Source organism: Trematomus bernacchii, unplaced genomic scaffold (assembly GCF_902827165.1).
Source record: "Trematomus bernacchii unplaced genomic scaffold, fTreBer1.1, whole genome shotgun sequence".
NCBI classification, from domain to species: Eukaryota; Metazoa; Chordata; class Actinopteri; order Perciformes; family Nototheniidae; genus Trematomus; species Trematomus bernacchii.
In genome coordinates this window covers 9,463,046-9,476,959 of record NW_022988043.1, presented here as the reverse complement: position 1 = coordinate 9,476,959, position 13,914 = coordinate 9,463,046, and the positions used below count along the sequence as shown (strand labels likewise).

The 13,914-nt window shown below is 39.4% G+C and overlaps 2 protein-coding genes across 2 annotated transcripts; one reads left to right on the top strand and one right to left on the bottom strand.

The window, feature by feature from the left end:
• The first annotated feature begins 2,480 nt into the window (after nucleotides 1-2,480).
• On the top strand, nucleotides 2,481-7,172 carry LOC117473129 (phospholipid phosphatase 1-like). Its single transcript, XM_034118624.1, has 6 exons — nucleotides 2,481-2,889; nucleotides 4,471-4,622; nucleotides 4,711-4,991; nucleotides 5,223-5,280; nucleotides 5,510-5,686; nucleotides 6,280-7,172. The coding sequence occupies exons 1-6, from the start codon at nucleotides 2,832-2,834 to the stop codon at nucleotides 6,400-6,402; spliced, it is 849 nt and encodes a 282-aa protein (XP_033974515.1). The 5' UTR covers nucleotides 2,481-2,831; the 3' UTR covers nucleotides 6,403-7,172.
• A 2,356-nt stretch (nucleotides 7,173-9,528) lies between these two features.
• LOC117472475 (ATP synthase subunit alpha, mitochondrial) lies at nucleotides 9,529-13,676 on the bottom strand. The gene is made up of 11 exons (XM_034117680.1): nucleotides 13,542-13,676; nucleotides 12,995-13,070; nucleotides 12,223-12,392; nucleotides 11,726-11,899; nucleotides 11,424-11,590; nucleotides 10,987-11,287; nucleotides 10,571-10,795; nucleotides 10,366-10,473; nucleotides 10,088-10,232; nucleotides 9,820-9,970; nucleotides 9,529-9,734 (listed from the first exon to the last, which is right to left on the bottom strand). Exons 1-11 carry the CDS (start codon nucleotides 13,599-13,601, stop codon nucleotides 9,656-9,658), a joined length of 1,656 nt encoding a protein of 551 aa, XP_033973571.1. The 5' UTR covers nucleotides 13,602-13,676; the 3' UTR covers nucleotides 9,529-9,655.
• Nucleotides 13,677-13,914: the final 238 nt, after the last annotated feature.

The following is a 13,914-nucleotide window of genomic DNA, read 5'->3' as shown; positions in this document are numbered from 1 at the left end:
ATGGACACATAAACTTGTGCAAACAATGGCTGATACATTTTGTTAGAATAAAGAATATGTGATCTATTTGCGTACTGATTTGGGTGGAGTTCAATGCAATAACAGGTTTTTCTGAGGGCTTGTTCCATGGGAGAGCACGCTGCATTTTCATCTGAAATGTTCTTTCTCATATTCGCGATTCCACTCCTCCTGCTTGGTAGATTTTTCTTATCTTCACTTCTTTGATCCTTCTTTGTTTTTAAATCTCTGGGAGTGTTATGACATTAGTTGTTACTCTGCTTTGAAACTTTATACACCAGTAGATATTATTGTGGCTCTAACACTCCTCTGAACCATGCACCTCCTGCATTCCTTCCTGCTGACGCTTCTCATCAGACGTCTGTTGCCTTTTAATTGTTACAATGCATATGACGCATGTTTTTATCTGAACCCTCTGTTATCTACTGTTTCATTATTTGTGCTTCTCATGATTATGCTACATACGAAAACATTATCATTGACACAAGAAAAGTAAAGCGGAATAGTTTGTGTGTTTTTTTCTTTCTTACAGCAGATATTCCCAAATTCTGTCTGTCATGCCACTCTGAAACAACAACAAAACCTGCACAGTTTATATCAACTGGTAACATTACAGGGGTGTTACATCATCAATAACTTTAATTGTACTGAATGAGCTGGATTCAACCTAGATAAAGGTTTGTTATAGGTCTATGAACTCTGAAGCAGTACTTTTTCTCATAGAAACATGAAGCTATTTTTTTTATCAAACTTTATCATTTTATGTATACCTCTGTTCAGTGCATAGTTGTAGGTTTTGTTATGGCGATCAATAAATACAAACACATCAGTAATTGAAATTGAAATGGAAGCTTGAGTACTTTTGCTTTATTATATGTTTCTCTAAATTAGACATTGTTTCTGCTTCTACATTTGCTGTCAACTCTTTCGGGGTTATGGTGGTGGCCATGAATCCCTTTTAGTTTCAAATAACTGGAGAACTCGTGTTTTTGTGTTGTGTCTAAAACGCACTTCCAAAATGTACTACTTGTATCAAAATAGACATTTGACTCAAAGCAGAACCAATGTGTTGCACTGTTAACGTTGTTTTGGTTGAAGGCAGAATGTGGGACTATAAAGTCAAGATACCACCTAAACTGTATAAGAGACACGCTGGGAATTCGTTCACAGTATTCTCACAGCTAATTATTTTGGTGCATTATGACTCGGAGAAAGTTAACTTTCTTCTATTAATAGTGAAACGGAAGTCACCTCATTACCTCGGGCAGAGAGGAGGAGCAACTCTGTATCGGCCGACGGCTGCGTAAAGTCAACGCTGGCACGCGATAGGCCCGAAACTCCTATTACCACTTCCATGTCCTGTGCTGCATTCAGGTACACAGCTGAAATGTCACACTAAATCTGCCGATTGCGATAACTTTATTCACAAGAGACCAGACATTAAACAGTAACTATAGTATATTTTTCCAAGTACCTACTGCACTTCACTCCAATTTTTAAGCAATTGTTGGTCAACTTTACCTAATGATTCCCAATTGGTGATAGTCTATTTACAAAATTAGCAGGCTACTTCTTCTTTATTTTTAAGTATATTGGGAGTATTTTCTACAATTTACCTCAATGTTACATGTAGAGATTTAACATGTAACAAAGTATTTGTGTACGGATGTATTGCTGCTTTCACCTCTGGCTAACACATCTAAGTGTTTTTTGTTATTATTAAAAAATGCAAACGAAGAGAATTCAGTATGATTTCAATAAATGTCAACTTTTAGAGAAACATTTATAGAATTGAAACACAGGTTTATACATTGAAATACATTACAGCCCAATAATTAAAAATACTGAATCGCCAACAGCATGGCTGAGGGCTGAGCCCAGGGGAGCAGGTGAGATTTTTGAAATGGGGGGGAAGAAATTGAGAGGAATTATTTTCACGATAATTAGTATTTGTTTTACTATGTGTTTTACAATCATAAGTAACATTAACCCCTGGGTGGGCACATCGAAATGATCTAAGATGATTTAATTACAACGATCATGTGAACAAATATATATATTGAAAAAAATGATAACAAAAAAATAAAAATAAAAATATTTTAATATAAATATATATATATATATATAAATATATATATATTTAAATGGGGGATCAGTGTCCCTATGAAATGGGGCACTATCTTCGCCCCTGGCTGAGCCCCACATCCTCATTCATTATTATAATTACACATTTAATTTAGTTGTGTGCGTGTGTATTTATATGTGCGTGCTATAGACATCAGTGGCGTTTGAGCGACATCAGTAAACATTTATACATCATTATTGTGAGAGAATGCATTTTTATCACCAAACTCTCCCCGCCCACGCAACGTCACAACAAACCAGCTCAGAGATTTCCGACTGTACGTGAAGGCAGCATAAATCTCAGCTGTTGATGTGCTCCTCCTGCTGCCCTCCCCGGCAGTGTGTCTGTGGGCAGGACGGTGTAATGAGCTGAAGAATCCCCAGTGTGTTATCATCATGTGTGAGCATTTCGGAGGGTGAGCAGCTATTCATGCTGTGTGTGGTGGTTTTAGATTAGATCTAGACTTTAGATCTGTGTTTTTTGTTACATATTTTGGATTCCCCGTAGTTGTAGCTCCTCGGACAGTCAAACAGGAGTTTCGTGGTAGCACAATGACACTTTTATAATTTTGTACTGGAGCAGCGAGAAATGTGCGGCAGAAAGGCTGCCTCTAGTGTCGTCTAAAAGCATCCGGCAGAGTCGGGAGCGGACATTTTTTACAGAAGCGAAGAGTACCAGGAGACGCAACATGTTTGAAGGAGCAGGGATCCCTCTCATCGGGATGGACATTGCCTGTCTGATCCTCGGTATGTACATCTAACCTACCCCATCTTTTAAACCGGTCCTTTAATCCGTTTAATCATCAATAAATGCTGTTCGTTGTAAAGTGGAGTTACTATTTCAGCAACTATTTGGGGTAAATAAATTGTACAAGGAGTGTGTTTAAGCAAATCAATTGATTTACATACACGTCATGTAGTAGACACACTGTGAGACTTTAAGCAGGCAGGAAGATGGAAAAAAGGCAACAAAGTCCCACCCTGTGTGTGGGTTTTCTTAAAGCCAAGCTATATTTTTAGCTCAGTGTTTGTAATGCAATCATAGCACAGAGACAAGCTGCAGGGCTGCTAAATGTCACTGACCAATCTGCAAAAAAATAAGTTGAATAAACCTTTTGTCTGTTGATATGCCATATGTAGCCTATTTCTATTCACGCACGCACGCACGCACACACACACACACACACACACACACACACACACACACACACACACACACACACACACACACACACACACACACACACACACACACACACACACACACACACTTTCGCTATGATTCATTCAAACACAGACACTTTGCTTAGTCAGTGTCCTCTGTCCTGCTGACTGTGCAGTGTGCACCAATCATCCCATTTAGTTTTGGAGCTGTCAGTAACAATCAAACCGCAAGGTGTAAACTTTTATTTCCAATGGAATGTCTTCTGTTCAAAGTCTTCATTTATGTTAGTTAATTCGAAGTCCTTTTGTTTAAGTTTTATAAACTCTATGATCTGTAAGGGAAATATGCATTTAAAAGGAGAAAAAGTAGAAACACAACAAAATAGAAAAGTAAAAGTAGAAACACCACAAAATAGAAAAGTAAAAGTAGAAACACCACAAAATAGAAAAGTAAAAGTTGTGCATTCAAAATTACTTAAATATTACTCCCAGTTAGTTTCTAAAGCAAAACAGATACATCCATTATGCCCCCCCTTACATTGTTGCTTATAATGTAGGCCTATATAATAATATTGGTTAATTACCAATAATGCATCAGTATTATGCAACATTTTACTTTTGTAGTTTGTCAAATGTTTTTCCACTACTACATATAGTTTTTTGTGGTTTAACTTAACAATTAACCACAATTTATGTTTACATTCACACTAAGCCTATTTACACAGTAATTAATAACTACAGCTCTCAAATAAAGGTGGTGGAGTAAATCAGAGCAAGTCAAAGCATGTTCATTTTGTTCGGCTGGTTTTTCACCAATGACTAACGACATAATTCCTAGCATATGATTTTTGCAATATTTCTCTGTTGAAATTGGAGGCCTCAAGCAGTGTAATTTAGTTTTTGTGCAACTCCAACAGGGTGATTTTCCTTTCTTGCAGCTAAATGAAAGCCACAATAATCATCAGCACAAAGGGGAACTCCTGTGTCATGGCATCACATCACGTTTCCTGTGATTAAATCTTAAATTGTTAACATTTCCTAATAGTAGCTGTGGCTCATGACTGAGTCACAGGAGTTCTCTCTGCTTGTACATTTGGATGAGATGTTAAAAGTTGAAAATGAGGTATAATTGGTACTCACTATCTGCCTCCTTCTTTTTCACAGTTGGCCTTCCATTTTTTATCTTGACCCCTCAACACAACCCTTTTAAAAGGGGTTTCTTCTGTAACGATGAGTCCATCAGATACCCTCTAAAAGAGGATACCATCTCCTACCAGCTGCTGGGAGGAGTCATGATCCCCTTCACTCTTATCGTGGTGAGTCAACAGACGTCTTCTTCCTTAAGATCTCTGATCTTGACATGTCAATTGTTATGGTGAGTCATTGTTTGTTCTTCTTCCGCAGATCGTCTGTGGCGAGTGCCTTTCTGTTTACATGTCCCGCATCAAGAACCAGTCTTTGGGGACTAAGTATGTGGCGTGTGTGTATAAAGCTGTTGGGAGCTACGTGTTTGGAGCTGCTGCGAGCCAGTCTCTGACAGACATCGCAAAGTACTCCATCGGCCGCCTTCGGCCATACTTCCTGGCTGTGTGCAAACCAAACTGGAATAACATTAACTGCACACCTGGGGGATACATTGAGAACTTCACCTGCACTGGAGAAAAGTTTCTGGTAGATGAAGCCAGGTAATGTAATAAAGACTATACAATTATTGTTTTCCCAGTCCTAGTTGTGCTTCTTGAAATTAATAAACCTGTTTTGATATGTACACTTAAAAGCGGTCCCCCTTAATCATCTTCTTCATTTATATTATAACAGTGCTGATTTTGATCATTATTATGAATTAATGAAAAGTCACTTGATTATTGCGATGTTTCGTAATTTCATTTAGTTTCTCTTCTGTTTTCCTTTTGTAGACTGTCCTTCTTCTCAGGTCATTCATCCTTCTCTATGTACTGCATGCTGTTCCTTGTAGTAAGTACATCTATTCTACTTCAAAACACTTTTTCAGTCTAAATGTGACTTACATTTCAGTGCTGTAAATGCTAAATAACTTTTTTTCACATAATTCTCTTCAGAAAATGCGTTAGCTGCCAACACCTTTGTAAATATGGGTTTGGCCATGTTAAACTGAATGCCTGCTGTAGGTGTGAGCCCACACCTTTTTTTTTGTTGCTATTCTTATATTGTGTCTGTTCTGTAGCTGTATGTTCAAGCCAGACTGAGGTCAGAATGGTCGAGGCTTCTGCGTCCCACCATCCAATTCTTCCTGATTTCCACTGCTGTGTATGTGGGTCTGTCCCGGGTGTCTGACTACAAACATCACTGGAGTGATGTGTTCGCTGGCCTCCTGCAGGGAGGGGTAGTGGCTACTCTTACAGTAAGTCTCATCTAATCATTACATATGCAAGTGAAAACACTGTGTTGGGTAATTGGGAAAGCACCTTTAGAAAAAGCGTGTTGGCCATGTTTGAATTTAAAAAGAGGTTAATGGTTTGAACATGCAGTTTTTTTACTTTTGTTTTCCCTTTTAGGTTTTATAAATCATCTTAAAACACAGTGAATAAATGTGTCCTATACTGTAAATACTATGTCAGCATTTTCCAACTGTTTATTGAAGCTATAGGACGTTACACTGAAATATTTAGACCCAATACTTTATGACTTGTATAGGGTCACCATTCAAATCAAATGAAGCTTTGGGATTTCCACTGAAAACAATGTTCTGTTGGTTTGAACAATAAGTTTCTAAATAATAGGAATAAGAGTCAAAGAAAAGTACTAAACCATTTTTATATGTAATTAAAAGATAGAATATAAAAGATAAATAAGGCATTTTACATAAAAACACCTATAATACAATACAAGAAGATGTCTGATCTACTTTAATGATGTCATATATTTTCTCTGTGCAATTACGACCGAAGCAATAACAGAAGAATGAGTTTTAATCATGCTGCATGTTTTCTGCAGGTGGTCTGCGTGTCTAATTTCTTTGAACAGCCAGTGGGCCCGGTGGTGTGCCAGGAGGAAGAAGCCACACACACCAGTTTACAGGAACACCCTGCTAATGGAAACCACTATGGCAGCACTTAGTGACTGAGGCCTCAAAAGACAATACTCTATGTGGCCTTTATTCCTTGAAATGATCACTGAGGTTCTACATTGGATCAGTAAACTGCAAGCGTTTGATGTTCACTGCTGGTTTCTGTGCATTTCACAAACACAGTTTATCTGTGGAGCCCACACTGCAGGCTCTAGCTGCTTCTTTCAGTGTGGTCTGTAAACTTTGCAAAGTGCACGAGAGCGGACAGGTCTTGCACTTTACTAAAAGTAGAACACTTTCTGCCGAGTTTTGGGGTAAATCCAACGTAAAACAGTTGAATGACAAAACAAAATACTGCATGTTGGGTTTATTTTAGAGAAGGTGGCTTTTTACAGTGTGAGCTTGTATGAAATGTGGTTTCTAGCGTATATTGGTCTGATGTTGCCATCATGAATGAATGAAATTCTTTTTGCCCAGAATATAATGAGTGTCTGTGTGCGCTCTGCAAGCAGGCTTGTAGGGGTCTGGCACCTTTGAACAAGAAAACCTGGACTGTCAACTCCAGGAACTGCAAATGGAGACTGGACTCAGAAATAATATATATTTTATGTTGATTTTGGCCTTAGTCAGATTGCTGCTACCTGCTGTCATGTCCCTTCCCTAATGTTATTTCATGTTAAAAAAATACAATGCATTGGTTTTTAAAAAGTTTGTATGAAGATGGTTTTATATTTTCTCAACATAGACGCTTCAAACTGTTTTGTTAAAAGCAGAACTGTGGAAAATGTTTGAAAAAATAAAGAGAGCTTTGTTTCGCTTATTTGTTACAAAGAAGATTACTGTTGTGTCTGTAGAAAAAGCAAATACTATATAATACAAGTGAATTAAGCCTTGGACAATGTACAACTGACTTTAAGGATGGCCTTACTTGCTACTGCAGAATAGCTGACTGTTGTTTTTCTAGTAACTGCAGACCGCAAATATGTGGTTCAGTAACCAAATTAAGAAATGAAAGGAACAAAACACTGCTTTGGGTGAGGCCGTGTAGACCGACAATAGAAAGCACATGCATGCAAATGTGCCTCTTCTGTTGCCATGAAAAATAACATGTTTCTGTTCCAAGTGGTATCATGTATAGGTGGTTAAGCACTACATCCTCAACCACTAATGTCTGAGTTGAGGATCCGCTTTAGAGTTTAAATCCTATTACAGTGACTGAGAGAACTAGGTTTGGTTAAGCACATAGTGACAGCAATAAACACACACTCATGAATCTCAACTTAAGTCTATAGGCTGATTATGTTTCAGCAGGGCAGTTAACATTCTTCTGCTCAGTGTGTGTAGATGCACAGCCTTGGATTGAGATAAGCACATTTTCAAAACGGGTTGACAGAAAAAGGATTTAAGTATTTACTGGAATCAATGTCACAGTACTAGACAACTAATTTTGATTTTCCCTTAAAGACTCATCTCCTTTTATTGACTAAAAACTCCTGACCCTATCGAGAAAATTAGATTTAAAGGACATACAGCACTACTGTATTAGGCTACTATCTAGATTATATTTATGTGCAACACATAAAAATAACAGAAGTGATGTTAAAATAAGGCGTTCACAATGCTGGGGAAATTCCCTGGGGCGATTGCAAAAAAAGCCATTTAAATGCAATATATTCCTAGACGTGAATTTGAAGACTACTGCTTATCATTAAGTATTTTTCATGGGTAGTATATCCCCGACTTTAAATCTGCTTGTCTACTGAAACTGATCATGTTGCTGTAGATAACTACCACCTCCCCCACATCTAAAATGTGACCGTACATGTCTGTGTGTCCACAGAGCTCTCTCCTGTTGTCACGCTGACCTCGACAATAGTCTTTATTGAATGCAGCCCGATTCACTCTCACATGTCACATGTCTCACTTTATCTTGCCAGGCAGTGATGCCACTGGAGAAACAAGCCACTCATAATGCTCACTACACTTATATAGTAAGTAATAGTCTTTAAAGGCATGGCACTGAAACATTATCAATTGACTTTCCTCCTAAAAACACTTACTTAACCAGCCCTATTCTCTTGAGATAATGAATACTCAAATCAGCTCACACTACAGGATCCTAGGAACAGTATCAATTGTTAACAAAAGACAAAGAGCATGTCTAATATTGTTCAACACAAAGGCTGCCTGAGAGACAAGAGCACCGCACATCATCCCTCATGAGAAATGACCATGGCAACCAGTTTGTTTTTGATTAGATTTAACAACTAAGGTTTCTAATTTTATCTGAGAAAATTGGTAGTGGTGGATTAAAACGTTTTAAATAAGGTGTCAAACTTACTCAAGTCAACTAGGATCATTTCTACAGCCTTTGACGCAAATAGAGCATTAATTATTACAGATTCATTTTTATTATATTTAATGTCTACATAACAGGAGATTAAAGTAGAGAGAAAGGGGTCGAGAAGGGACTAAATGGCGCTGCTACATCCTCCTGCTGTGATATGTGATCAATGTTGGTAAAATTAACATCCTTTTCAAAATAATCAAATGAAAACTTTCAACTAGAGCCAAACGCAGTCATCCTTCAGTCACTCATGCTATAATAATCTTTGGTAAGATGCAGATACTATTGTCTCTCCTGTGTAGCCCAGTCCACTTTTTGACAATTACAGCCATCTACTGGTGAAGATATGAAGGTCACATATTTGAAGGACCAGACAAATCTATTCTCACTTTCAAAATTAGTTGTCGGGAGGACAGTCTCACAAGATTTCACACAGGACAGATTTGATGTGTGACAGCGTCACTGAATTTATTACCATAGTAACAAACATTTCACCCAGTTGAGAAACTGGGCTTGCAGTCCTTTCTTCCTCTGAAAACAGTGAGGAGCAAAACAAACACTTGTCAAGTTTAAACACTAATTTACCCAGTTAAATATTATGCTCTTGTGAACAACTTATTACAGTAAAGAGAGTTCAAGATGATGGTATGTAGATAATTATGCATATTACCTTTATGTTTTGGTACACTGAAATAATCAGATAACACCTTTGACGTGTTATTGATTAGACTTACTCTTCTGCCACTTGTGGACTCTGCTCACAGGAATCCGACCTACATACTAGACTTACTGCAGTTAAGCGCACAATCAGAATAATTTTACACCTCGGGAGGGTTGTAAAATTTTATTTGGAGAAATCTGTACATGGAGGTTTTGGCCTTCAGTGTGTTCACATATATAAGCGAAGTGGGGACACAGACAGGTAGCTCACTGAAGATAAAGAGAAGTGCTATCCTTTACTCAAAACTGGACAGGAAGTTCAGGACAACCTGCTTCAGTTTAGTGTCCGATACTTCTGAGATCTGGCCTTCAATCCTGAAACAGACAACAGATGACGTCAAAAATCCAAACTTTTAAAATGTTATTTCTTGAAACATTTTGTGGCTGTGGAATGTCTTACTTGATTGCGCTGAGCAGATCCTGGTGCTGGCTGAGGACGTGCTGGAGGAAAGCCTTCTCGAACCTTGTGATCTTGCTGGGCTCCATTTTGTCCAGGTATCCTCTGACACCAGCGTAGATGACTGTGACCTGCTCCTCAATGGCCATGGGACCTGGAGCAAGTGGAGGAGACAGTTTATTATTGCATTAAAAAAAAAAAGACATACCAGCGTAGCATTTCTTTTATACTTCTTGGAAAGCAGGAATTCTAAAAAGACATAGACACTCACAGTACTGTCCCTGCTTGAGCAGTTCAGTGAGCCTGACACCCCTGTTCAGCAGCTGCTGTGTGGTAGCGTCCAGGTCAGAGCCGAACTGGGCGAAAGCAGCCACCTCACGGTACTGAGCCAGCTCCAGCTTCATGGTACCGGCCACCTACAGAGAAGAAATACCATTATAAATAACGCAGGAGACGAAATGCAGGAATTGTTTTTATAAAACTGTAAACAGGAAATGTAGGTTCATGATAACGCAATGTCTGAATTTAAAACTTAAATCCCGATGTTACCTGCTTCATGGCTTTGGTCTGGGCAGCAGAGCCTACTCTGGACACAGACAGACCCACGTTGATAGCTGGGCGGATACCCTTGTAGAACAGCTCAGTCTCCAAGAAGATCTACATATAACAGATAAGGAGATTACAATTTAACAGCGTTATTACGAAGAATGTGGGAAATACCCAACCAAAACATGAATGACAGTTTTAGACATACCTGTCCGTCTGTGATGGAGATGACGTTGGTGGGGATGTAGGCAGACACGTCGCCGGCCTGGGTCTCGATGACGGGCAGGGCAGTGAGGGAGCCACCACCGAAGTTGTCGTTCATCTTGGCTGCTCTTTCAAGCAGACGGGAGTGCAGGTAGAACACATCACCAGGGTAGGCCTCACGACCGGGGGGGCGACGCAGCAGCAGGGACATCTGGCGGTAGGCAACAGCCTGAGAAGAGGGGGAGAAGACATTTAACATGACTGCACTTCTGAATACTGCCTCGATTTCTTTATGAATATCGATGGATAATTTTTCCAAATGCTAATATAAGCTTAGAAGAAAAAAAAAAGAAATGCTGTCATTTTCCAGTTATGACAGTTTTACAAAATCAGACTTTTATTTTCTTCCTCTGTCCTCACCTGCTTGGACAGATCATCATAGATGATCAGGGCGTGCTTGCCGCTGTCTCTGAAGAACTCTCCCATGGAGCAGCCAGAGTATGGGGCCAGGTACTGCAGAGGAGCAGCATCAGAGGCGGTGGCAGAGACCACGATGGTGTACTTCATGGCATCGGCATCAGTCAGCCTCTTCACCAGCTGAGCCACAGTGGACCTCTTCTGTCCGATGGCAACGTAGATGCAGTACAGCTTCTTCTTCTCGTCAGTTCCATCGTTGAAACGCTTCTGGTTGATGATTGTGTCGACAGCAATGGCAGTTTTGCTGAGGAACAGAGATGGATTTAAAGAGCATACTCATTGATGTTACATTGAACCCAAGTCATAAGCTCCCATTAATCCAGGGAAAAGCTGTGAGTCAAGTTACAAAAATAATGATAATTGTCTTTTTAAGTATTTACCCAGTCTGCCTGTCACCAATGATCAGCTCACGCTGGCCTCTGCCGATGGGCACCAAGCTGTCCACAGCCTTGATTCCAGTCTGCATGGGCTCCCTCACAGAGATACGGGGGATGATACCAGGGGCCTTCAGACCCACACGCCTACGGATACTGGAGCCCAGGGGACCCTGAAAAATAATATATTTTTAAAAACTAAAATATTTTGTAAAAACATTATTACTTATTATATGCATTATAACTGCATATATTCAGTCATATTATACAACTTCTACTCTAAGAAAAGTTATAGTGAGTCAAGTGACCTTTCCATCAATAGCGTTTCCCAGAGCGTCCACCACACGGCCGAGCAGCTCCGCCCCAACAGGGACATCCACGATGGCACCAGTCCTCTTCACGATGTCACCCTCCTTGATCAGCTTGTCGTTACCGAACACCACAACACCAACGTTGTCGGGCTCCAAGTTCAGAGACATGCCCTGCAAGAAAATAAAATATATATTTTACGTTCTACCAGAATAATTGTTTTACACTGGTTGCTTAGAGTTATATAAATATATGAAAAGAATGTATAAACAAAGCAAAACCGATCATTTAGGATTTTTTGGGTTTGATGGCATTGAAACATTAATGTAAGGAAAAAGTACACTATGTTCTTTCTGTTTTGTCAATTCAAGATAACCACTGTATGGAAAAAACCTTCTATAAATACAATAAGTTAACACTTCATGTCGTTTTGAAAAGTGCATTTTTCCGGGAAAATAAATAAATAAATAATTGTATATTCTCCTTTAAAACAAACCTTCAGTCCAGAGGAGAACTCCACCATCTCTTCTGCCTGGACATTCCTCAGTCCGTAAACTCTGGCAATACCGTCACCGATGGACAGCACGCGGCCGGTCTCCTCCAGGTCAGCAGAGGTGTCAGCTCCCAAGATCTTCTCCTCCAGGATTGAGGACACGTCGGCTGTGCCTGTGAACAACAAAACATGTTTATTGCTTAGCCACCATAAAAATATGTGATGTAATTATTGTAACAATTATGCAACATAGTGTTGGATTATCCCAGATATATTCAATTAAAAAAAAAAAAAATCAAATTTAGGCACAAAAAAACAACCTTGATTGACTGTCAAAGATGTGACAGCTGTGATTTTAGTCAGTGTCTCTTCTATTAAAAGGTTATTTAAAAACATTACCCAAATTACCTCATTTTCCAGCAAACGATAAACTTAAATATTTACACAATCAATGAATGAATAATAGTGAACTTGATGTCCAATAATTTTAAATAAACATGAAATGTGCCATTTATCATTTACAAAGAAATGTTAATGCAGTCTGTTATTATTGTATTCCTCCGTGCATGTGTGTTTTGTATGTATTGTATAAGCCTACTATGGCCTACGTTATCCTCAAGACTTAAAAAAAAGAATCCGTCTGTCCTGTTAATATGACAGCAATTAAAAGTCAAGCTCTGTAAACACAGTATCACCAATGACCTTCATAAAGTACCTTTAGGAGCTGACCTACAGTGTGGAGGCTAACGTTTCTGTCATGTTGTTTTTAGCTCACCTGTCTTCTGCAGCCATGGTCTGTGTGTGTGGAGGTGGTTGAACCCAACGCAGGCGACGGGGAGAGCCTTGGACACCTAATGTAACGACACACGGTTTGGATAAAGCGTTCATTTCAAATACAAGTTCAAAGATGCAGCAGCGACAGTTAAAATGGGCACTTTAAAAGCTTAGCTAGTGCAGGTCTGTGCAGCGGAGAGTACAGGCGCTGTCAGGATTCCTGACCTTCAAAGCGTGGCTGAATGAGCCGTTAGCTGGCAGCTAGCATTAGCTTAAGTGCTAACTTTAGCACCGCTTGCTGCAGGACGGGGACTGTCGTTTCACAAGGGCAACTTCAACAAACATATGAAATACACAATTGTCGAGGTTGTTAACGCGGATTACTGCTCAGGAGAGCTTAGTAGCATGTAAAGCAACATTGTTAAGTCGATGACAAGTTAGCTAGCGGCCTTAACATTAACATTACCCTTCACGCCCACAGGCTTCACACTAATATAAAACAAAACTGCTGCAACATCAGATGTGGATTGAATAGTTCAAATACTTACAAATCCAGACCTTCTGGGCAAGGTCCTGGCCAAAGCTGCTGCAACTCTCACGGATAACATTTTGTCCTGTTGCTAATGACCTGTCCTCCACCACTAGCGGCTGCGACCTGGCTGAGTGAATGTAATGGCTGAATGAACTCTTCTTCTATTTATGTGACACTGACGTTACATTTACTGCGTAATAGCTCAACCCTGCCCCTGCCGTCAGGGAGCAGGTACTGCTGCTATATTTATCCCCAAAACTTTATTAATGACAAACCTGTCCTTCTCTTTGTTAGTCAAGGCAAGTACCAAAAGTGGAAAAATAACTCAGATAATTTACTTAAGTACATGTAGCAACACCACTGTGTAAAAATACTCTGTTAAGGAAAAG

Excerpts from the sequence above, each read along its gene's own strand:
- LOC117473129 (XM_034118624.1), top strand. The coding sequence starts at position 2,832 with ATGTTTGAAGGAGCAGGGATCCCTCTCATCGGGATGGACATTGCCTGT. Across the intron at positions 2,890-4,470 it reads CATTGCCTGTCTGATCCTCG|TTGGCCTTCCATTTTTTATC; the intron begins GTATGTACATCT and ends TCTTTTTCACAG. Across the intron at positions 5,687-6,279 it reads GGGTAGTGGCTACTCTTACA|GTGGTCTGCGTGTCTAATTT; the intron begins GTAAGTCTCATC and ends TGTTTTCTGCAG.
- LOC117472475 (XM_034117680.1), bottom strand. The coding sequence starts at position 13,601 with ATGTTATCCGTGAGAGTTGCAGCAGCTTTGGCCAGGACCTTGCCCAGA. Across the intron at positions 11,288-11,423 it reads ATTGGTGACAGGCAGACTGG|CAAAACTGCCATTGCTGTCG; the intron begins GTAAATACTTAA and ends TCTGTTCCTCAG. Across the intron at positions 10,474-10,570 it reads TCTCCATCACAGACGGACAG|ATCTTCTTGGAGACTGAGCT; the intron begins GTATGTCTAAAA and ends TGTTATATGTAG.